This window comes from Atta cephalotes (genome assembly GCF_000143395.1).
Source record: "Atta cephalotes unplaced genomic scaffold scaffold00015, whole genome shotgun sequence".
NCBI classification, from domain to species: Eukaryota; Metazoa; Arthropoda; class Insecta; order Hymenoptera; family Formicidae; genus Atta; species Atta cephalotes.
The window spans coordinates 5504054-5523037 of record NW_012130079.1 but is presented as its reverse complement, the minus strand read 5'-3'; the positions used below and the strand labels follow the sequence as shown (position 1 = coordinate 5523037).

The window sequence follows — 18984 nt, the reverse complement described above, 5'->3', positions numbered from 1 at the left end:
ATTATTATGAAGATTTCTAGTCTATCATCTCATCTTTTACTTTTTGTTTTTTCTTATTCCTTGTTGAAATAGAATCATACAATGCTTGAATGGTTACCAATGAAATGTTGTATTCTTTTAATTTTTCAATTGTTTATATAAATGATATTGAAGAAGGAAATTTGCTTTTCATTCTATTTTCCAAAATTGCTCTGTTTTGCAAAATGTCAATATTTTTCTTGATCAATGCATTTGATTTTAATATCATTGAATCATTTATAGTATTGAAAAGCAGAGTAAAAATAGATTTTTTTCGCTATTTTTTAAACAATTGGAAGATGTTTTGTTAGAAAAATAGTATAACATTACATAGTAGCTACACTCAAACATGTGCGCCTTTATTCTATTTCAACAAGAGAAAGAACTCTATCTGTATTGAAGATAAAAAATGACATATCAATGTTTTATTATTAAAAGAAGTATATTTCGTCTATCTTTTGTATTTGAAAATATAAAATGTATACTATAATATACAATAAAAATACTAAAGATTTACAAAAACTTACAAAGATTCAACGTAAGCCATATCGTCTAGATTCCAAACTTTCACGCTCTTATCTTCGGAAGCGGAATATAACGTGTGAGTATCTTTACGGAATACTAATCCAGATACTAAACCTCTGTGACCTTTTAAATCTTTTATATGGTTAAGAGTATCACCAGAGAATACTTTTATGTCTTTACATCCACTTTCTCCTACTACCTATAAAAAAGATTTGTTTTTTTTATCTCAAATTTTTTTATAAAAAATGAAAAAAGATTTCACTTAAACTCACAAGAAATCTTCCATCTGTGCTAATTGCCAAACATCGTATGGATTTCATTCCAGGATTTTTCTTTCCTCTATTTCCTCTGATGGCTTTTAATTTCGTCTTTTCCTTTATTGACCCTAATAAATAATTATCAATTTATTTCACAATAAATAATATTTAAACAGATAATTATTTAAATATTAATAATTATCATTTTTAGGACTTTATCTATGTATTATTTATCTAAGCTAAAATATTTCAGGTGTTTAGTGATATTAACAGTAATTTTTAACAGTAATTTTTAAGTTTAACATTGAGAACCCGATATGTCTCTTTGAACATTCAATCCTTGATTTGATCAGCCTTAACAAATTTGGTTAGTCTTAACAAAAATGAGAATATAACGCTAATTTGTTAACATAATTATTAGTAAAGTACGTTAATGTTTCCATCTGATACAATGTTGAGGAGCCGTACATCCCTGAATTGGAGTTTAAAAGAATTTGAATTTGAAGACAATTGATTCCTTCGGATTTATTTTATCATTATGCATTTAAGAAAGACTGCGAATATAAATCTAAATTAGGTATTTAATAAAATTAATTAGAATAAGATCATTAAAGACCAAGTAAAAAGGTTGAAATGTACGTATTAATATTAATAAATTATTATTATATTGACAAAATTTCTCAAATAATATCCAATACGATCTCAAATAGCCTGTTAATTCACTATGATTGAATTATATTATTGAATTATATTCGTAAGAGCCTTATTAATATTATATAGATTAAACTAATTCTGGAAAAAATCATTATTTCAAAACCTCGTCTAGAGACTCGAATCCATTTAGACCGTAGTGTCATTGGAAAAAAAATATCTATCGTCTCCACCGATAAAAAATTCTCTTCATTGATGAGAATTATTTAATCGCGTCAATGCTATTGATACTATTCGCATTAAATATTAACTGTGTGATTCTTCGATTATTTTCCATGTTCTAAGTTCCGTCGTAATCATCATTAAAATTTATAAACTTACACTTGACTAAACTGCCATCCTTAGATCCTGTATATAATATACTGCCATCGCTTGAAAGGCAGATACAGGTAATAGAGGCTTTATGTTCTTTACACCTCAATGTTATGAGATGATCATGGCCAGTATAATATATTGCTACATTTTTTTTTAATCGACCTTTTTCTTCTAAGTATTCCTCACGTAATCTCTGCGCGACCGCACCTTCTTCAAATTCTGCTCTATCTTTTTCTATAATAACAAAATTTATTCATTACATAAAATCATTTTCTCTCTTTCCAAAATAATATAGATCAAATATAAAAATACTTCATTGAATTTTATACCTTCTTCTTCAATTTCTTGAAGGTATTTCTTTGCAAGCCTTAAACGTTTTTCTTGTGCAGTTTCCTCCTCTTCTTCAATTTCATTTTGTGCTTCATTTCTATAAGTAAAAATCTTGTAATACTCATTGATTATTATATTCTTCTAATGTATTTAATTAGTGTTACCTTAAATTTTCTTCTGCAAATTCTTCATCTGTACTGGCAATACTCTCATTGTCATCAAGTTCGGACTTCTTTAATTTCTTTAATTTTGACTGAGCTGTAGATTTCTTATTAAAGTGGCCATTGAGCTAATATAATAAAATTAGAAATTAAATTAGAAAATTAAAATGAACAGTCACATAGATACATTAAATCATACATAAGTAAAAAATTATGAATAACATAATGCTTTATAGTGTTAGAATCTAAGTAATCAAGAGGTACGGTGTTTCAGTGACATTTTTAATTTTATTTCCATACACAATGACCATGTCACGTCCATCAAAATGTGTCATCTCTTCGTTTATGTCTCGAGATTCCATGTAGCCTAATCATAGTTTGGTATCATTATTTGCTTTAACTTTAGAATGCAACATGGGCAAATCGTGAAATTTTCTTCGGAGGGGATTTTCTATTAAGGAGTGCACACGGAATAACAATAAAAAAATGTTGCTATTGTACTGAAAAAAATGTCAATATATCAATTTATGATTTACAACAATTTTTAATATTAATGAAATCCATTTGGATATATTTACAACTTTCAATGTTAATTTTATAATTTATTATTTCTTATAAAATTTGTATTTTTTTTCCCTCTTTTTGACTGTTTTATTGACAATTGTATTTTTTGTCTCGTGTTTTCTTCCGAAATTTGTTAACTTTTACTTCGAACGACAGAAAACAAAAACGGGATAAGAGGCACAGACCAAATTAAAAAATGATAAAAAGCAAGAAACAGGGAACAAAAAGTATACTGTAGAATAGGCTTTAACCCTAAATAGTAAAAAATTAGAGAACACATTTCGGAAAGAAAATATGATAAATTGAAAAGCTTACTTTACGCTTCTGTGTACCATTTCCTCGATTCCCACTTCTTATAAAAAATGACATCGCATTAACGGAATAATTATTGTAAATGAAAAGAACTTCTTAAACCACGTGCGTCTTTTTCGTTTATAGAATGTACTTCCTGTGACTTCGGCCTAGTTTACATCGTGCACTTAGTACTAACTAGTAATTTTTTATTGTGACGTGTTCCTAAATTGATTGCCAGTACTGAAAGTCTATAGTGCACGTGACGTAAACTGTAGTAGCATTTTCAGTGCTGGCAGTAATTTTGGAACACGGCCTGAATTATCTTAATTTCGGTAACACGTATAAACATATACACGAGATGCGTATTTAATTAATCATTTTGATGCATATTGTACATACCAATTTAGTACAATATTCTTTGAATTACATCGCTGAAATTAAAATAATTTAATAGACAATTATTAGTTTTCCTGTTGTTAACTGGATAGAATCTTGCAACTGTATTGGCTGCAATGCTGGTACTGACAGCATCGTAGCCAATACAGTTAGCAATCCAACAAGAAAACAAGCATCGTGTGCCGCTGGCTTTAGGGCCAATTTCATCAAAAGTACAAGCAATAGTTACATGAAATTCTTAAATATTTTTGCACTTAAAATAAGATGGATATATATTTGGCTTTGAAAAAAGAAAAAACGAAGATGCCGTTGCAAAATGTGTGAACAACGCGAACAGACTTATTGCCTGTGCTTTTCGGCTTGTCCTAACAGGAACACGGAATAAGAGATTTTAATCTATCATCAGAAGGCAGATCAGAAAGCATCCATTCTAGTATATATGATTTCTGATAGGTTGAAATTTGTTTTTTCCTATTATTTGTGCTTTTCATTATGTTTCCGGCTCTTTACAGAAATATAATATTAGTCAATATATTATTGAAAAAAAGTAATTAATTACTTATTTGGAATACTAGAAATACTGAACAATAGTATTTTAATATTTAAAATAAGTAAATAATTACTGTCTTTCGATACTATAATTTTATTTTTCTAAATATTCAATAAATATTATAAAATATAACTAATTATTATTAAACATTTAGAAAATCAACATTTAATAATATTAGCAGACTATATTTTTGATGTATCTGCCTATACAACACAGGTTTCAGCATTGTAATAATACTGCAAATATTCGCAGCACACGATTTGTATATGATTCATGGATAAGTATGTTATTTCATCTTTCTTCTTTCAAAAAAAAAAGATGAATAACATATTTATTAAGGAAAGATAAAATAAATGTGCTTATTAGTTTTTCGTTGACTATATATATAGGTTAAGAATAAAGTCTATTGTATTGAGACATGCAGTCAGAATGAAGATTTACATATACAAGGCATCAGAATTAATATAATGAATCCTATATAATATATAATATAAAAATACATTATTTTGTTATAATAACAAAAAATCTCTCATAATATAATATAAATGAAATTAAAAATTTTCTCTTTAATCAATTTTTATTAATTTGAAAATTAATTATAAACATACATTACATATAAAATAAATATCTTATATATGATAGTCTTGATATTACAATAAAAAATATTGATAAAACTTTTATATATATAATTCAATATTATAATAAAAGACACTCCTTATCATTCAAAAAATTAATAAAAAATGTTTGCATATTGATGTAAGAAAATTGCTAGCATAATTAATTAATGTTCTGACGTAAATGTTATTTATTTACAAAAGTCCTACAGTGTGGACACATTTAATTACCATTTACTTATAAGAATCATTTAGTGGACACATTTAATATATCACATAAATCATGTGTTAGCCTATCTTTTGGTATACCAACTAACAAGTGATTCTTAAGTGAACTCGTTTCTGGAATTAATTTAGCGAAATAAACTTTGTACCCAAATTGTTCGGCAAACAGCTTTCTATCCGTATCTACAATTGTCATACATTTGTAGCCTTGTTTAGTCTTAATATTTAATTCGTCATGCGTTTGATCCGCTGCATGACTGAGATATGAGTATTCTCTATTATTAACATGCTCCTTAAAAACATCACTTCGCGGGTACGTTAGCTGATGACAATTCTGCAGCGAGCCATAACAGCAAGGGCAACTCACGAAAATCGCATTCTTTCGTATGCAACATTGAATTACCAAATCCGTTGATAAACCACAAGCATGTAATGACGTACCAATGTCGAAATCTCCCTTGAAATAATTCAGGTTACACTGACAAAACTTTACATTCGTTAACTTCATTCTTTCCACCCTCTTCTTGGCTCGATTCAAAGACTCCTCTTTATTTTCCAACAGAATAACTGTGCAATGAGGTAGCAAATATGCTATCAATATTCCCAAATGACCAGTACCCGAACAGAAATCTACAATAATATCCCCTGCCTTCGCCAACTTTAAAACGGGTTTGCACAGATTCTGCAATTGATCTTGTTTCCGTCGTAGCCTTGCAGCTGGCAATGCCCCGCCTGCTGGTGTAGCTTCAAAAGGGATATCAGACCAGTTTAAATTTATTTCTATACCAAATGGTTCAACATCAAGTTGCATTGAAATATTCATGTCTTCGATCAACTGCAACGAACGTTCTATATCCTCTTGCCTTGTGAAAATGCGGTTTTTTGGTTTGTATCGTTTATAATCGCTCTTATATAAGCTTTCGTTTACTACAACTGGAAGAGTATACTGTATATTTGAATTATGGCTCTGTGAAGGTAAATATTTTGTGCACCTTCGTATGCGAAAATCATCCAACATTCTGTCATACCATTGGACTGTTAAGGGTATCAGCTTTGATATCTGGCTTGGAAACATATTCAGTAGAATATGCATACACACAAAAATAATTAAGTCAGCTAATGTAATGTATCCACTATCCGCATACTTATGTATCGGCATACCTGTCTTATCACATTCAGTTATATCAACGGTATCAAACTTTTTGCTTGCAATATACTTATATAAATTGTGCACTCTAAGTGGTTGAGACATGTGGTATTCAAATCTGGCTAAATTAACAGGTAATTCAGAGTTCTCTAAAATCTTTGTATCTAAAGACTTCAGAGTTGAAATTAAATCAACCTCGCAAAATTTAGTCCACACACTTGCTTCCGAACAAGCCATTAAGCAGGAATCCTTAAAACCTAATAACATAGTTTTGTCGTTTAGTAAACTTGGATTCATATTTTTTACAATATGTCTTAATACTGTGCACAAACCAGCCATGCAGCTGTCTTCATTCACAATGATAATTGGTAATTCAAACGAGCTTGCATAATAAGGCATTTCATTTACAATCTCATAAACAAAATCTGTGAGATCTATCATGTAAGCTTGTTCAGTTAAATCCTGTTTACTTGGTACTAGCTTAATATTAATTGAAGAGTCACAGTATTTTATAGTAAAAAAAGTTACTAGAGTTTCTACTGGAACAAGACACAAATCTGCCATAGAATATATAGCTAAATATATTTCACTCCCCATTTCTTTCTCTATTTTATTCTCAATTTTATCCTCCATTTCTTTCTCTTTGTCTTTTTCTTGAACAAGTGAAAAATACATAAATATAAAACTTTTCTATCTACTTTTCTCAACTCATAGCATTCATGCGCTAATTCGTAATTGTCTTGCTACTTTTCTGATTATTCTCTGTCTTAATATATTCTCTCTCCAATATACAGCTAAGCAAGAGAATATTGCTGCAGCAAACATGAAACCCTCAAACTTCCAGAATGTTTTTTCCTCTAGCCAAGCTACTTTGTCACAACTGTAATACAAATATAAGAACATAGTATAGAATCAAATAGATATACCAAATCCTGGTGATTATGCGTTTCGAAACAAGGCAAAAATTACAAAAGTGAGCAAATTCACTAAGTGTTGATCAATTAATAAATATTTTAATAAATTCACTTATTTTCTAATTTTATTTTTCTAATTTTCACCTTATTTCAAGACAATCGATTCTCTGTCAGTATGCTTTACCTTCTTGTTATTGTTTCACCGCTCTTGCATTTCAGCACTTCTTTATATCTTGCATGGACACAAACATCAATGCTTTCACTAGCAATTTCAAAGGCAGTACATGGATGACATTCGGATATCACTTCATACTCCTCGCCAGAGATACAGGAGGAATTATTCTCATAATTATCAACATAAAGTTTACTTGAGCTATTCGTCCAATGGCTCTCGATAATTAGCGCTAAAACTGTTAATCTATAAAGAATATAATTATACAAGAAATTAAGTTTCTCCATAAATGCTTTGTTTAACAAAGCCTGCATCTATGCCTCTGCAGCAGTTTGCTGTTTAGGCTATGTTCAAAATACCACATGAGTACCTCCGTGTATCTTATCTCTATTATTTAAATGTTGATGATAAAATGATATAATGATAGAATTCATTATTCTGGAGCTACTCCGAATGGTTTCCAAATATACATTTAATTCGAAAAATATGAAAAATACTACCAAAATATGAAAAGAACTAACCCTCCTAAAAATGTGATACCTAACAACATTCGCTTCTTCGTGCAAGATTCGATCATTTCGGATTTCTCTCTATTTTCAATAATCACACTCCACTCTGATTATATTACAGATCCACCACTGTAAGCTCTATAGAGAAAGACTGTGACTTGACTATCTCTTGTAGTTGAGTATCTTGTACTTTTCATCTTTCTTCCTCTTCTTATTAATGTCTAACCATATCAAATTATGTCTAATTCATTCTAATCTAATCGGAATAGAGAGAGAAAAACTCATGATGCATCATGAAAGAAGCTCAAAGAATGCAAAGAAGTCTGAACACATAAGAAGTTTGTTCGCGTCGCATGCTCCAATTTGCTCCAATGTGCTCCTGTTATAGCTTCTATTCACTTCAACGATCGCGTTAGAGTTAATAAATGCATAGTAGGAACATTTTAGAGTATGCCAGAGCATGCAATGCAAACAAACTTATGAACATGTACGCGATTATAGTGTGAAAAGCAAGGTATAGCATTTCTGATGATGCCGCACTCGTTCAATTTCTGAACCAATTAGCGACCCATTTTGCAAGCAATAGCATTCATTATTTGTTTTATCTCTCAGGGCTACGTTCCAAAACTTCCTCTTCAAGGAAGATTTTATTCTATGTGCTATAATATACATTATGTGTACTATATATTTCGAGTAAAATTTTTCTCGGAGAGGAAGTTTTGGAACGTAACCCAGGACCTCGGGATCGCTCTGAATGATCCCAACGCATATTATATATGCCCTTATACTGTGCCCAGCGTTGAATTCGATTCACACTATTGCTGAATTCACACTGGATCCGACATACGTTGTACAACGTTCTGCAACCAATCAGAAAGCAGAATTTTATTTTATATTAATGGCCTAGTTTCCACCGAGGGTTTCGGAATATAAGAATGTAAGAATCAACCAACTACAGTCGAGTATTCCCTTGTCATGTCGTTCGACTGTAACAGGGAAATACTCGACTGTGGTTGGTTTTTACATTCTGAATCGTGGATTAAACTCTCGATGGAAACTAGGCCAATGAATAGATTGGCCCCCAAATATTGGGCTAATATTAATGGAAATATTATCGGTTTGCAACTAATGTAGAACCGGCTTAAGACACTAATGCAGCCCTCTGATTGATTCATTACTTATGAAAGTTGCTCAAAAGTTGCTGCATTCAGTGCGGGAGCCACATCAATTCGCTTGCTCGGAAGTAATTTCCATCGCGCGACAAAAGTTGAACTGAATCCAACTTTTGCCGCAGCGGAAGTAATATTACATCATTTTTAGAAGTTTTGCGTGGTGAGGCCGATTTAAGAACATAGAATTATTGGTTTGTGCGATAACTACTGCCGCAAGCATTGCCGCGTTCTGTGCAGGAATCATTATGGTATCGTCGGGCGATGAGTGGAAATTAACAACGGAACGGAACGAACCACGCGACTAAAAGCTCAAACACAATAGGCACAGGCAATAGGCACAGGCGAACAAAGAATAAGGCTTAAACACAATACACAGGCAACAGGGAATAACGAGCCGTCTAATCAGAGCTTGGAGTGTAAGTTCAATATTATATCCTAGAACTCTGATTAGACTCGTTATCGTCCCTGTTGCCTGTGTATCGTGTTTAAGCCTTAACCTCTATAAAATCGAGAAAGATAAAGACAGACAGAGAGAGAGAGAGAGAGAGAGAGAGAGAGAGAGAGAGGAGAATAAAAGATTGCGCCAGTATAGAACGAGTGGAAGCGAATCGCGCGTATCGCGCAGATCACGCATTTTGTGTGTGTGCTCCATAATGCCATAAATATTTCTGCGAGGCAAGCACGATCGTACGAATGTGCGAGTCCTTGATTTTGACACGGTCGTGATAAAAATCAGCACGGTCCCGATAAAGTCCACCGATGATCACTATATATCGTTTATTCCCGGCAGCAGGAGATACAGACGAGAAAAACAAATATAAAAAAAAGGACAGATCGTCGCAAATAAATGAGTGAAGTTAATCGAAGAGCGAGGAAACGAAATCGCTCCCCGGTTGCTCTGGAATTTTAGCTATCATCGGTTACAATTAATCTGTCATATCGGTTAGCTTTTCTTTTCTTCGTAAAAGAGATCAATATGATGAATTAAGAAAGAATATATACAATTCTAATGTATCGAATTTTTTATCTTAGGTCTTATTCAAATCTCAAACTCAGCGATTCTCTCACACATGATCATATCAACATCCTCTCACTGATACTCTTTTTATTGCTACTCTTCTCCCTTCTTTTTGCAGAATTCACTCTGTGTGTGTGTGTGTGTGTGTGTGTGGTGTGTGTGTGGGGCGTGCGTGTATTAAGTATACGTCAGTATATGTATGCGTATGTATTGGATTGTGACCATTCAGCAGCCGCCATGATTAGTTTTACGGCGAGCGCGCGTACGACGTGATGCGGGGTGTGATATGTCTGTAGCGCGCGCTCGTATCCACCCTAAACGGCAGCGACGTTCGAGGGCCGAGGGGAGCAGTGGCGACGGTGAGACGTGAGAGTGGAGGGCGACGGGTGGCGACGACGACGACGGCGGTGGTGGTGGCGGCGACGGCGACACAAGGGGGGGAAGTCTTCCGCCCCCTACGCAAGCCAGACGCCGGTAATGAGTGTTTACGCCGCGAGCACGCCGAGTCCTGCGATATCGCCGGCGATTAATACGACGGCAACAACGGCATCGACGGCAACGAAGCCGCCGACGACGACGTCACCGACAGCAACGACGACTACGACGATAACTACGGAGACTGCGTCAACGTCAACGACGACTGCGACAACGACGACAACGGCGGCGGCGACAGCGGCGGCGGCGGCGGCGGCAGCGGCGGCGACAACGGCAACAACGGCGACGACGACAGCGGCGACGGCACCGGTTACGACGACGGCCACGTCGTCCACGGCGATCGCCGCGTCGCCGGAAGCAGCGACCGGCTGGATCGAGTTCTGCGAGAGACACGCCCGCGCCTCGGCCTCCGACTTTGCCAAGGCGTTCTGTGCCTACGTTAGTCTGAACCTGCCCGAGAGTGCCCGCGCCAACCTCTCGCATCGCGACTTCCTCCGCAAATTTGTCGAGAGTTTCTGCGAGCATTTTGAGAGCGAGTACCTGCGTCAGAGTGTCAGGTGCGTGTCGCGCAGCGCTTTTATGTTGCACTGTCACGTAGAAATGTCATAGTGAAGACCATTAACCTTCGTACCGTCAGGAAATAAACATTGGAGTAATCGTCCGAATGGCAAAAATTTGGAGTAATCACTTTAGTTGAAGAGAAAACTTGAATGCATAACTTTCGTACAAAATAGAAATAATTTACGAGAAATTATAAATAATAAGTTAGGGTTTGTTACAGATGCTTATATTTATTATAAACTTTGATAAAATATATCAAATACAAAATATTTTATATGTTATTTATATAAGAAAAAGATGAAAACCTAAAAATTTAAAGTTCTTATCTCATACAAAATGTTGCTTGTAATTTTATTTTATTATATGTTGTATGTTATAAGAATATATTTTATTTTATTTACATTTTTATTTTTATAATTTTTTTTAATTATTGATATTTTTAGATTAGGCTTTAGTTTTAGATTAGGATTATAATATATACATATAATATATATATATATATATATATATATATATAATAGTAACGTTGTTTTTATATTTTTTAGATCACTATCGTTGCATGATACTAGGAGTATAGTATCCAATGAAAGAGACATAAATCTTGCAAGTCAAAACACTAATGCACCAGTTCGAGCATCCTCCCATGAAGAATTTAGCGACTATTCCGAACACGAAGGAGAGGCAGTGTCGCCGAAGCCCAGTCACAAACCTTTCTTCCGCAGATTATCTTTTAAGGGACTTAAAAAAGGCAAGAGTTTCTTCCACAAGCAACAGAGCGATGAAGTCGAATTATCTCACAGTGAACACCGCAAGGATAAACACTCCAAGGCTAAGCTGTCGAAAATCGTGGTGGAGTGTCGTAAGGAAGGAATCGTTAATGCCTTGATGGGAGAGAATATAGATGGGACGCAGAAATGGGAAAAGTCACGGCTAGCTTTGATAAAGGCCATCGGTGGCTACATGTTGGAGTTCTACTCTCCACCGAAGGCTGTGAAACCACGAAGCGGAGTCTTTTGCTCGGCGATAACAGAAGCGAGGGAAACCACAGCGCTCGAAATGCCGGATCACGAGAATACGTTCGTCCTGAAGACTCAAAATATGGAATTTGTTATCGAGGCGCATGACTCGAACGACATGAAATCGTGGTTGGCAACGATTAGGTACTGTATGCGAACGGTACAGCAAAGCTCGAGCGCTCCTGGTTCCGGGCCGGGTGACTCTTTAGGAGATTCTCTGAGCCACGGTTCGCTTGCTATCGGATCCGACAGTGATCGATTACGAGCCAACTCGGCGAGTAAAAGCTTTCGATCCGCTAGTCATGAACACGGCGATGACTCGCAGGGTAATCCACCAGAATTACCTCCGAGACTCCATGTGCGCAGCAGTAGTAATCTAGAATTATGTTCCTCTCAGCAAGAAATCGAGCAAAGTAAGGAATAAATCCTGCAAAAGTAAGTCAGGCAAGGGCAATAAGTAAAAAAATATATATATATATATATATTTGTTTGCTTGCAGTGTCTACTAATGAGGGTGAGTTGGATTTATCGAGTAGCTTACGAGAATATCCGTGGTTTCATGGCACTCTTCCTCGTTCGGATGCCGCGCAGCTTGTATTGCATAGTGCAGCTAACGGTCACGGCGTTTTCCTGGTTCGGCAAAGCGAGACTAGAAAAGGCGAATTTGTGTTAACTTTTAATTTTCAAGGAAGAGCAAAAGTAATTACATCATTTTCAACACTTAATAAATGATATTTAAACAGTTTTTAATATATATGTATTCATTTTTACAGCATTTACGAATGACACTAAATGATCAAGGTCATTGCCGAGTCCAACATCTGTGCTTTCCTACGATATATGATATGCTTGAACACTTTCGCCAGAATGCAATACCACTCGAATCTGGTGGGACTGCGGATGTTACTTTAACAGAGTACGTAGTGGCGTCGAGCCATGCATCGCGACCAGGACATCATAACGTAGCGAGTAGCTCGAATGTACAACAGTCGCAAGAGAGGAGACCTCCGGCAACTCTGGAGCCCAGAGAAGTAAGAGTCTGCAGTGGAAGTCTAACTCCTCTTGTGTGAGCGCGAGTGGCCAACACCCACAGTCTGAAGTCTAATCTACAGACAGTGAGTAGATAAACCAGCTAAAGCGTCCATATTTATTGTATGGTCGATGATACAGAACAGATTTAATATCTGCATTTGTGCAAATTCGCTGGAAACTTGATGGAAATTTGTATAGATTGATATACAAAGTTAAATATAACGCATCCTACTTGTGTCCTATTTACAAAATCCGACATTTATTTAATAATTTATTTAATATATGTTCAAAAAATATGTACTCCAAAAAGAGTAAAAATAATGTACTGTTAAAAATTTCTTATGTTCATATTTTTTCCTAATTTTATCATGTCCAATATGTTATGTTGTACAGCACATTTTTATATCTTTTATTTATTTATTATTTTATACATTTTATAAATGATTTGATTAAATTTGTATATCATTCGTCTAAATATGCAAAATTATTGTGTGATGAAATTTTTATGAAAAGTTTAGAATGATATAAATGTATGAAATGTAATATTCAGAGAAATATGACCGTGGGGCAAGGAGCTCGCTTTTAGTAAGTTTTTTCTTGAAATTTCTGGTATGCTTTATTGTTGTATATTGCGTATTATAGGAGATTTATGTTTCAACTTCGTCTCAAGCAATACAGGAGCGTTCAGAAATCATTTTATCTAATTAATACTCTAATAAAATAAAATTGCCACTTGCGACATTTATCAAGAAGCTATGAAAGTATTATTAAATTGGCAGAGTAATATTACAGTATTTCTGGATGAAATATCCTGATTGCTTATATTTTCGCAAATGTTAGAAAAATTTTCGTCAATATTTCTTATTTTAAATCTATAAGACTTATAATAACACACGTTATATGAGTATATGTGTCATCAATAATATTTATTTCATGTAACTTTTTAGTTATTTTAAGTAAAATTAAATTTAATGTATACACAAAATATCAATTTCATTCTTTGATATGACATGGATATTTGCATTTGCCAGTTGCTTATATCTTTCATAACAAATATCTTTCATAACCAATAAAATGAATCTGTTACATTCAGTATCATTTTTTTAAATAATTAATTGTAACTTAGTTTCATTTTCTGAAATATTGACGAGTTTTTTTCTAATATTGACATGTGTACGTTTTATTATTTCTAAAATCCAGAAACTTTAAGAGAAACTTCTGATAAGATAGCAAGATTAAAAATATATATGAATGCTTAATGAGATGTTAATAAAATAGGTTCGCACTTATGGTGGTTCTATAAGAACTCGCGTGGAATCGTTGGAGAGACTAGAGCAACAGAGCACCATTGTGGAACAACAGGGCTCGGCTTCGTCCACCGGCAGAGCGGTTCAGAATACTTACAGTTTCCTCTGACGCTGGATTCACGCTAATCCGCCATCAGGCTACAATCCAGTCAGTCCGACGGATTGAATGTGAACGATATGATGAAGTAATCGCAGTTTTTATCTCCAGAATTGCGTCACGCCATAAACCGCTGTTTTACGACAAAGCGCATCTCTTTGCTAGTACAAAAGAATTGCATTTTTCTTTTTAATATAACTATCTTCCAATCATTGACTCTTGCATTCAGCATTCGACATTATACTTTTATGATTTATTAGCAACGCATTTGCATCGCATTTACATCGAATAATAAGAAATAGAATAGACTACCAACAAAACGAGTCTCAGTTAGCAATGGTCATTTCATAACGTGCTCAAATTATTCCCACCTCCTAATAATGCTGTAGCATTCCATGGAGCTTCGTTTCGCAGGTTTGCATGCATCTGTGACACGTCTTTTTCATCGAGACCGAATTAATAATCTCCTCATATATTTTTACTGAGAGAACGGATATATTTTAATGAAAGATCCCGAGTCTCGTTACACTGCTTAATTAATACACGTAACATTGTGCGTAAAAACGTATGTGTGTAATTGGAGAATGATAGTCTCCGAAATCTTGAATTATGGACTGCCAGTATAATGCAATCCCTATTTGTGTCTTCGGATCATCCCGAAAACGTGACAAATGCGCCAAAGCTAAAGCTGAATTATTATTAAACTCCCGCTTCTCTCGTCAATTTGTTATACAAAATTACATTTCAGCCGCATTGTCACTAATCCCGATGCTTCATAGGGCAAATAAATGTAACAGATATGCCCTCGATATAATTATCGATAAGCATAAAACGAGCTGCGATATTTATAAATTACCCTAATCCTCGTCAGTGTAAAAATCATTGATAAATTTCTCCACTTGGGCGAATAACAAGAAAAAGGGGGAAAAAAAAGAATTCAAATATGTTATCATTCGGGATGAATGGAAAGAGCAAAATATTTCATGCTACAGTAAGTATCCCATATATCCCTGCAGACATCATATTCGATAAGCGTATCGAGAAGTGTATTAACAAATTGTGTAACGACTAAGGATTATCACTAACATCATAGAGCAATATGACTGAGTGTGCAAAATTAGACTATAGACAAATGTATGGATGAGTGATACACGTATGACAGAGAGCTATGATCGACGGAATATCCGATATGTGAAACGAGCAATGCAGATATTCTCAGTATGAACCGAACTGATTACTGTGATAAGATCTCTCATTCGCACAAGGCATTCAACAAATCCCGTTGCCGTCCGTGCCAATCTATGTTCTTATTCATAAGAAGCATAGAGGCAACAGGGACAAATTTATCAGACATTTGTACATTTCATTCACTATTCGCCATCGAAAATTGTAGAAATAGAATTTCCATCGCGGTCTCAAAACAAGAAGAGGAAAAAAAATGTAGGAAAATTATAGTCGATCTGGAAAAAAAATCTGTATCGCAAGTTCATCCTTTAACCGAAATGCTCGCAAAATCATGCTGTAAGTAGGATGTAAGCTTGTTCCTCGCGTAGCCGCAGTTGAACAGACAGTCCTGAAGTATACAGAGTTTGACAACTAGGCATTCAATCGTAATACTTTTCTACCTTATGTCAAGATGCAAGGATGAAAATAAAAACTGAATTCCCTGAAAGTTCTCTAATATTTACTTTTAATTATCAACAAATATTGTACAAAACATTTGTTTATTAGATAGGAATTATTAGGAAGATAATAATCTTTTATATAGTCATTGATTTTATTTAATTTTTATAAAAATATATTTGTGTTGTTAAAATTAATTTAGAGATATCTTCACACATTTTTTTATTTGAAATTAGAAAAGTTTAATTTCTAAGCTATTCTTATCTGTAATTTCTATTCTAATTTCAATAAAACATTTGTGAAAAAGGAAAATTTTCTAATTTTAAAAATTGAAAAAAGAAAAATAATAAGTTAAATCGAGATAAATTAATTTTACATTGCAATCTCGAGCTTGAATGAATCAAGATCCAATTGCTCTAGCAAGTACAATTTTGAAATATTAACAGAACTCGAAACGAATATTCTTTGATTTTGATTCAGGCTCAATTTCATAACTCATGGTTAACTCTTAACCGAGGTTTAATTATTCCTGATCTTTTTCTAATGCTAAAATTGGAAAGAGATGAGAAATAAATTGAATCTCAATTAAGAGTTAACCGTGAGTTGTGAAACTGAGAGTCAATAGACTATAAATAAATATTCTATATATAACGTAAGTGTAATTAATTTCTCATTATTATTAAATTAATTACATTAATTATTTAATTATATAACATTTAATTATACAGAATATAATAGAATGGTCATTGAAGAAATCCTCGATCGACCTGTCATATTTTTTATTAAATTACTAACTGAACTGGATAATGGACTTCTCAATAACAACTGAAGAATCGGTAAAACACATTTTTATACTTTGGATTTCCAAACTTCTGACTAGATACCTATTTCGAATTTTAATATTCTAACGCAGAAATGAGTATGTAAAATTAGATTTGACAATTTTATTATGTATTGCATGTAATTTCGTTTGACTTTGTAAGGAGTTACATAAAAATGTTATTTATTATAACTGAAGAAGACTTTGCAAGTCGAAACGTTTGATGAATTTTATAATGCTATGCGTATGTAATTAAAAAACGAATTTTATTTTTTGAGTTAATTGTAATTGTTCGTTTAAAAAGCCTTGACACATTAATTATATTATTGCTTTGTGAAAATAATTAAACAATGGTGAAAATTCTTCAAACGATTGTATACAAAATTAATGCCATAATATATCTTTGTGTTAAATGCATTAACTTTTAATCGGATTTTCTTTTTAGATATTCTCGGAATTGTTTTTATCGGGCATAAAAATCAGCAATCGGTTCAACAAACACATATATACAGTGTGTATAAAAAATCTGGAACTGGTCGTATATCTCGAAACAAAGCATTTTTGAAAAAAATATTTCAGACAAAAGTTGTAAAGTTTAAAAAGAATTATTCATTGATCACATCTATTTTATCTTGGGTGACGTCATCAAGGTTAGATTAAATCGATTTTTTTTTAATGGAATATCCTATTTTTGATAAAGAATCTAATAGCTGATGTCAAGAGCTCTTCAAACTATATATTATAATAAAGTTATTTTTCATTAAGTATTTTTCGAGTTATAAAACTTGAAGGTACGGTATCGTCAGCATTACGCAATTATGTTCGACTGATGGCTAAAACCTCTTAACAAAGAGAATCAAGGGAGAGTGGAGCCGGATTCAGCCATGGATTCAGCCAGAAGTTTCATGTTTAGTACACCGTTGAAGTGAATACTTGACTTGTGGTAGGAGTGTGATAGAATTATTGTATCGTACTAGTATTATGACTGTGTTCCAAAATTGACCAGTACTGAAGTCTATAGTGCACGTAACGTAAACTGTAGCATTTTCTGCTGGCAATAATTTTGGAACACGACCTATGTATATGTACACACACATGCACATTTGGGAACCAATCAGAGAAGAGAATCACTATCCGCTCCACTTCTCACCCTTAATTCTCTCTGTTCTTGAATGTTGTTCAGGATGTCATGGATAACATTTATCAAGATCATGACCATTGGAGATTATTCCTCTTATTGCATTTTGGCACTAAAAATTCAGTTTTACGTAAAAATGAAAAGATTTTGAAATTTGAAATTTTCGACCGACGACTGTTTCCAAACTTTTCGATGCGCCCTGTATATATAGTTACTTGAAATTAGAATTATCAGAAATGGCCAGTATTGGCCAGCACAATCTATATATGATATTTTTAACACTGAAGCTGCAGATAAGATTTCTGTCTGCTGATATTCCTGGTTTTAATACGATCGGTCCTACGGCCTACCACGTCACCTAATTTGGCAATAACTCATTTGACACATTGAAGTCGAACCTACGTACTCCTCAGAGACATTATGGCAGCTCAGGTAATAGTAAAATGATATTTCAATCTCGAAATTTTGATAACTTTAAATATATATTTAGACGACAATGTTTGACGATTAATTTGTTCATAAGGTACACGAATTTAACGTTGAAATGACGTGCGAGGGATGCTCGACAGCTGTGCAGAACGTACTCGGGAAAAAAGCAGGTACTTGAAAACATTTGCATTCAATTTGCAGACGCAAAAATATTTTCGTGTGTCCGCCGTATTTCATAAATTATATCTTGTCGGTACTCTTTGAAGACATTATTTTTTACCAGAACCATGTAAAATGAGGTTAAACATACTACATAGAGAAGTAGAAGTGTCAAATATAAGAAATGGTCATATAAGTTGTAATTTTTTAGAAAAAAAAAATACATTCCAGTCGACACAAATTAAAGGTAGTATATTAGTGTTATAATTTCACACTTAATAATGTAATAACTGTTGTACAATATGTGTTATATTTCATTTATATATTGAGAAATTATTATTATATATATATATATATATATATATATATATATATATATATATTCGTATAACTTACTATAATGTATGCTATACGTAAGTTATTTACGTTTACCTATTAACTAAACTTTACCTAATTAATAGTTATCATTAAATTT

General features: G+C 33.5%; 5 protein-coding genes across 6 annotated transcripts in view; 2 read left to right on the top strand and 3 right to left on the bottom strand.

Annotated features, from left to right (window-relative positions):
• The window catches only part of LOC105618123 (U3 small nucleolar RNA-interacting protein 2), a 4038-nt gene extending 788 nt beyond the window's left edge, over nucleotides 1–3250 (bottom strand). Inside the window, exons 1-6 of the mRNA XM_012199665.1 lie at nucleotides 3197–3250; nucleotides 2321–2445; nucleotides 2156–2253; nucleotides 1833–2060; nucleotides 816–928; nucleotides 546–742 (exon numbers count right to left, since the gene is read on the bottom strand). Of these exons, the coding sequence (XP_012055055.1) occupies nucleotides 546–742; nucleotides 816–928; nucleotides 1833–2060; nucleotides 2156–2253; nucleotides 2321–2445; nucleotides 3197–3250 (815 nt within the window). The remainder of the gene's footprint in view (nucleotides 1–545; nucleotides 743–815; nucleotides 929–1832; nucleotides 2061–2155; nucleotides 2254–2320; nucleotides 2446–3196) is intronic.
• A 1732-nt stretch (nucleotides 3251–4982) lies between these two features.
• On the bottom strand, nucleotides 4983–6740 carry LOC105618173 (glutathione S-transferase C-terminal domain-containing protein homolog). Its single transcript, XM_012199712.1, has one exon. The coding sequence runs from the start codon at nucleotides 6738–6740 to the stop codon at nucleotides 4983–4985; it is 1758 nt and encodes a 585-aa protein (XP_012055102.1).
• Nucleotides 6741–6824: 84 nt separating this feature from the next.
• LOC105618122 (protein JTB) lies at nucleotides 6825–7770 on the bottom strand. The gene is made up of 3 exons (XM_012199664.1): nucleotides 7715–7770; nucleotides 7206–7439; nucleotides 6825–6987 (listed from the first exon to the last, which is right to left on the bottom strand). Exons 1-3 carry the CDS (start codon nucleotides 7768–7770, stop codon nucleotides 6825–6827), a joined length of 453 nt encoding a protein of 150 aa, XP_012055054.1.
• A 2599-nt stretch (nucleotides 7771–10369) lies between these two features.
• Nucleotides 10370–14352, top strand: LOC105618172 (SH2B adapter protein 1). The gene is made up of 5 exons (XM_012199711.1): nucleotides 10370–10884; nucleotides 11434–12317; nucleotides 12404–12603; nucleotides 12678–12935; nucleotides 14215–14352. Exons 1-5 carry the CDS (start codon nucleotides 10370–10372, stop codon nucleotides 14350–14352), a joined length of 1995 nt encoding a protein of 664 aa, XP_012055101.1.
• A 3949-nt stretch (nucleotides 14353–18301) lies between these two features.
• Nucleotides 18302–18984, top strand: part of LOC105618121 (copper transport protein ATOX1) — a 1903-nt gene continuing 1220 nt past the window's right edge. The window contains exons 1-3 of one of the 2 annotated variants that reach the window (XM_012199662.1): nucleotides 18342–18353; nucleotides 18445–18520; nucleotides 18721–18756. In XM_012199662.1, the coding sequence (XP_012055052.1) occupies nucleotides 18342–18353; nucleotides 18445–18520; nucleotides 18721–18756 (124 nt within the window). Of the gene's footprint in view, nucleotides 18354–18444; nucleotides 18521–18720; nucleotides 18757–18984 lie in introns of both variants that reach the window. The other variant, XM_012199663.1, reaches the window with a different exon arrangement.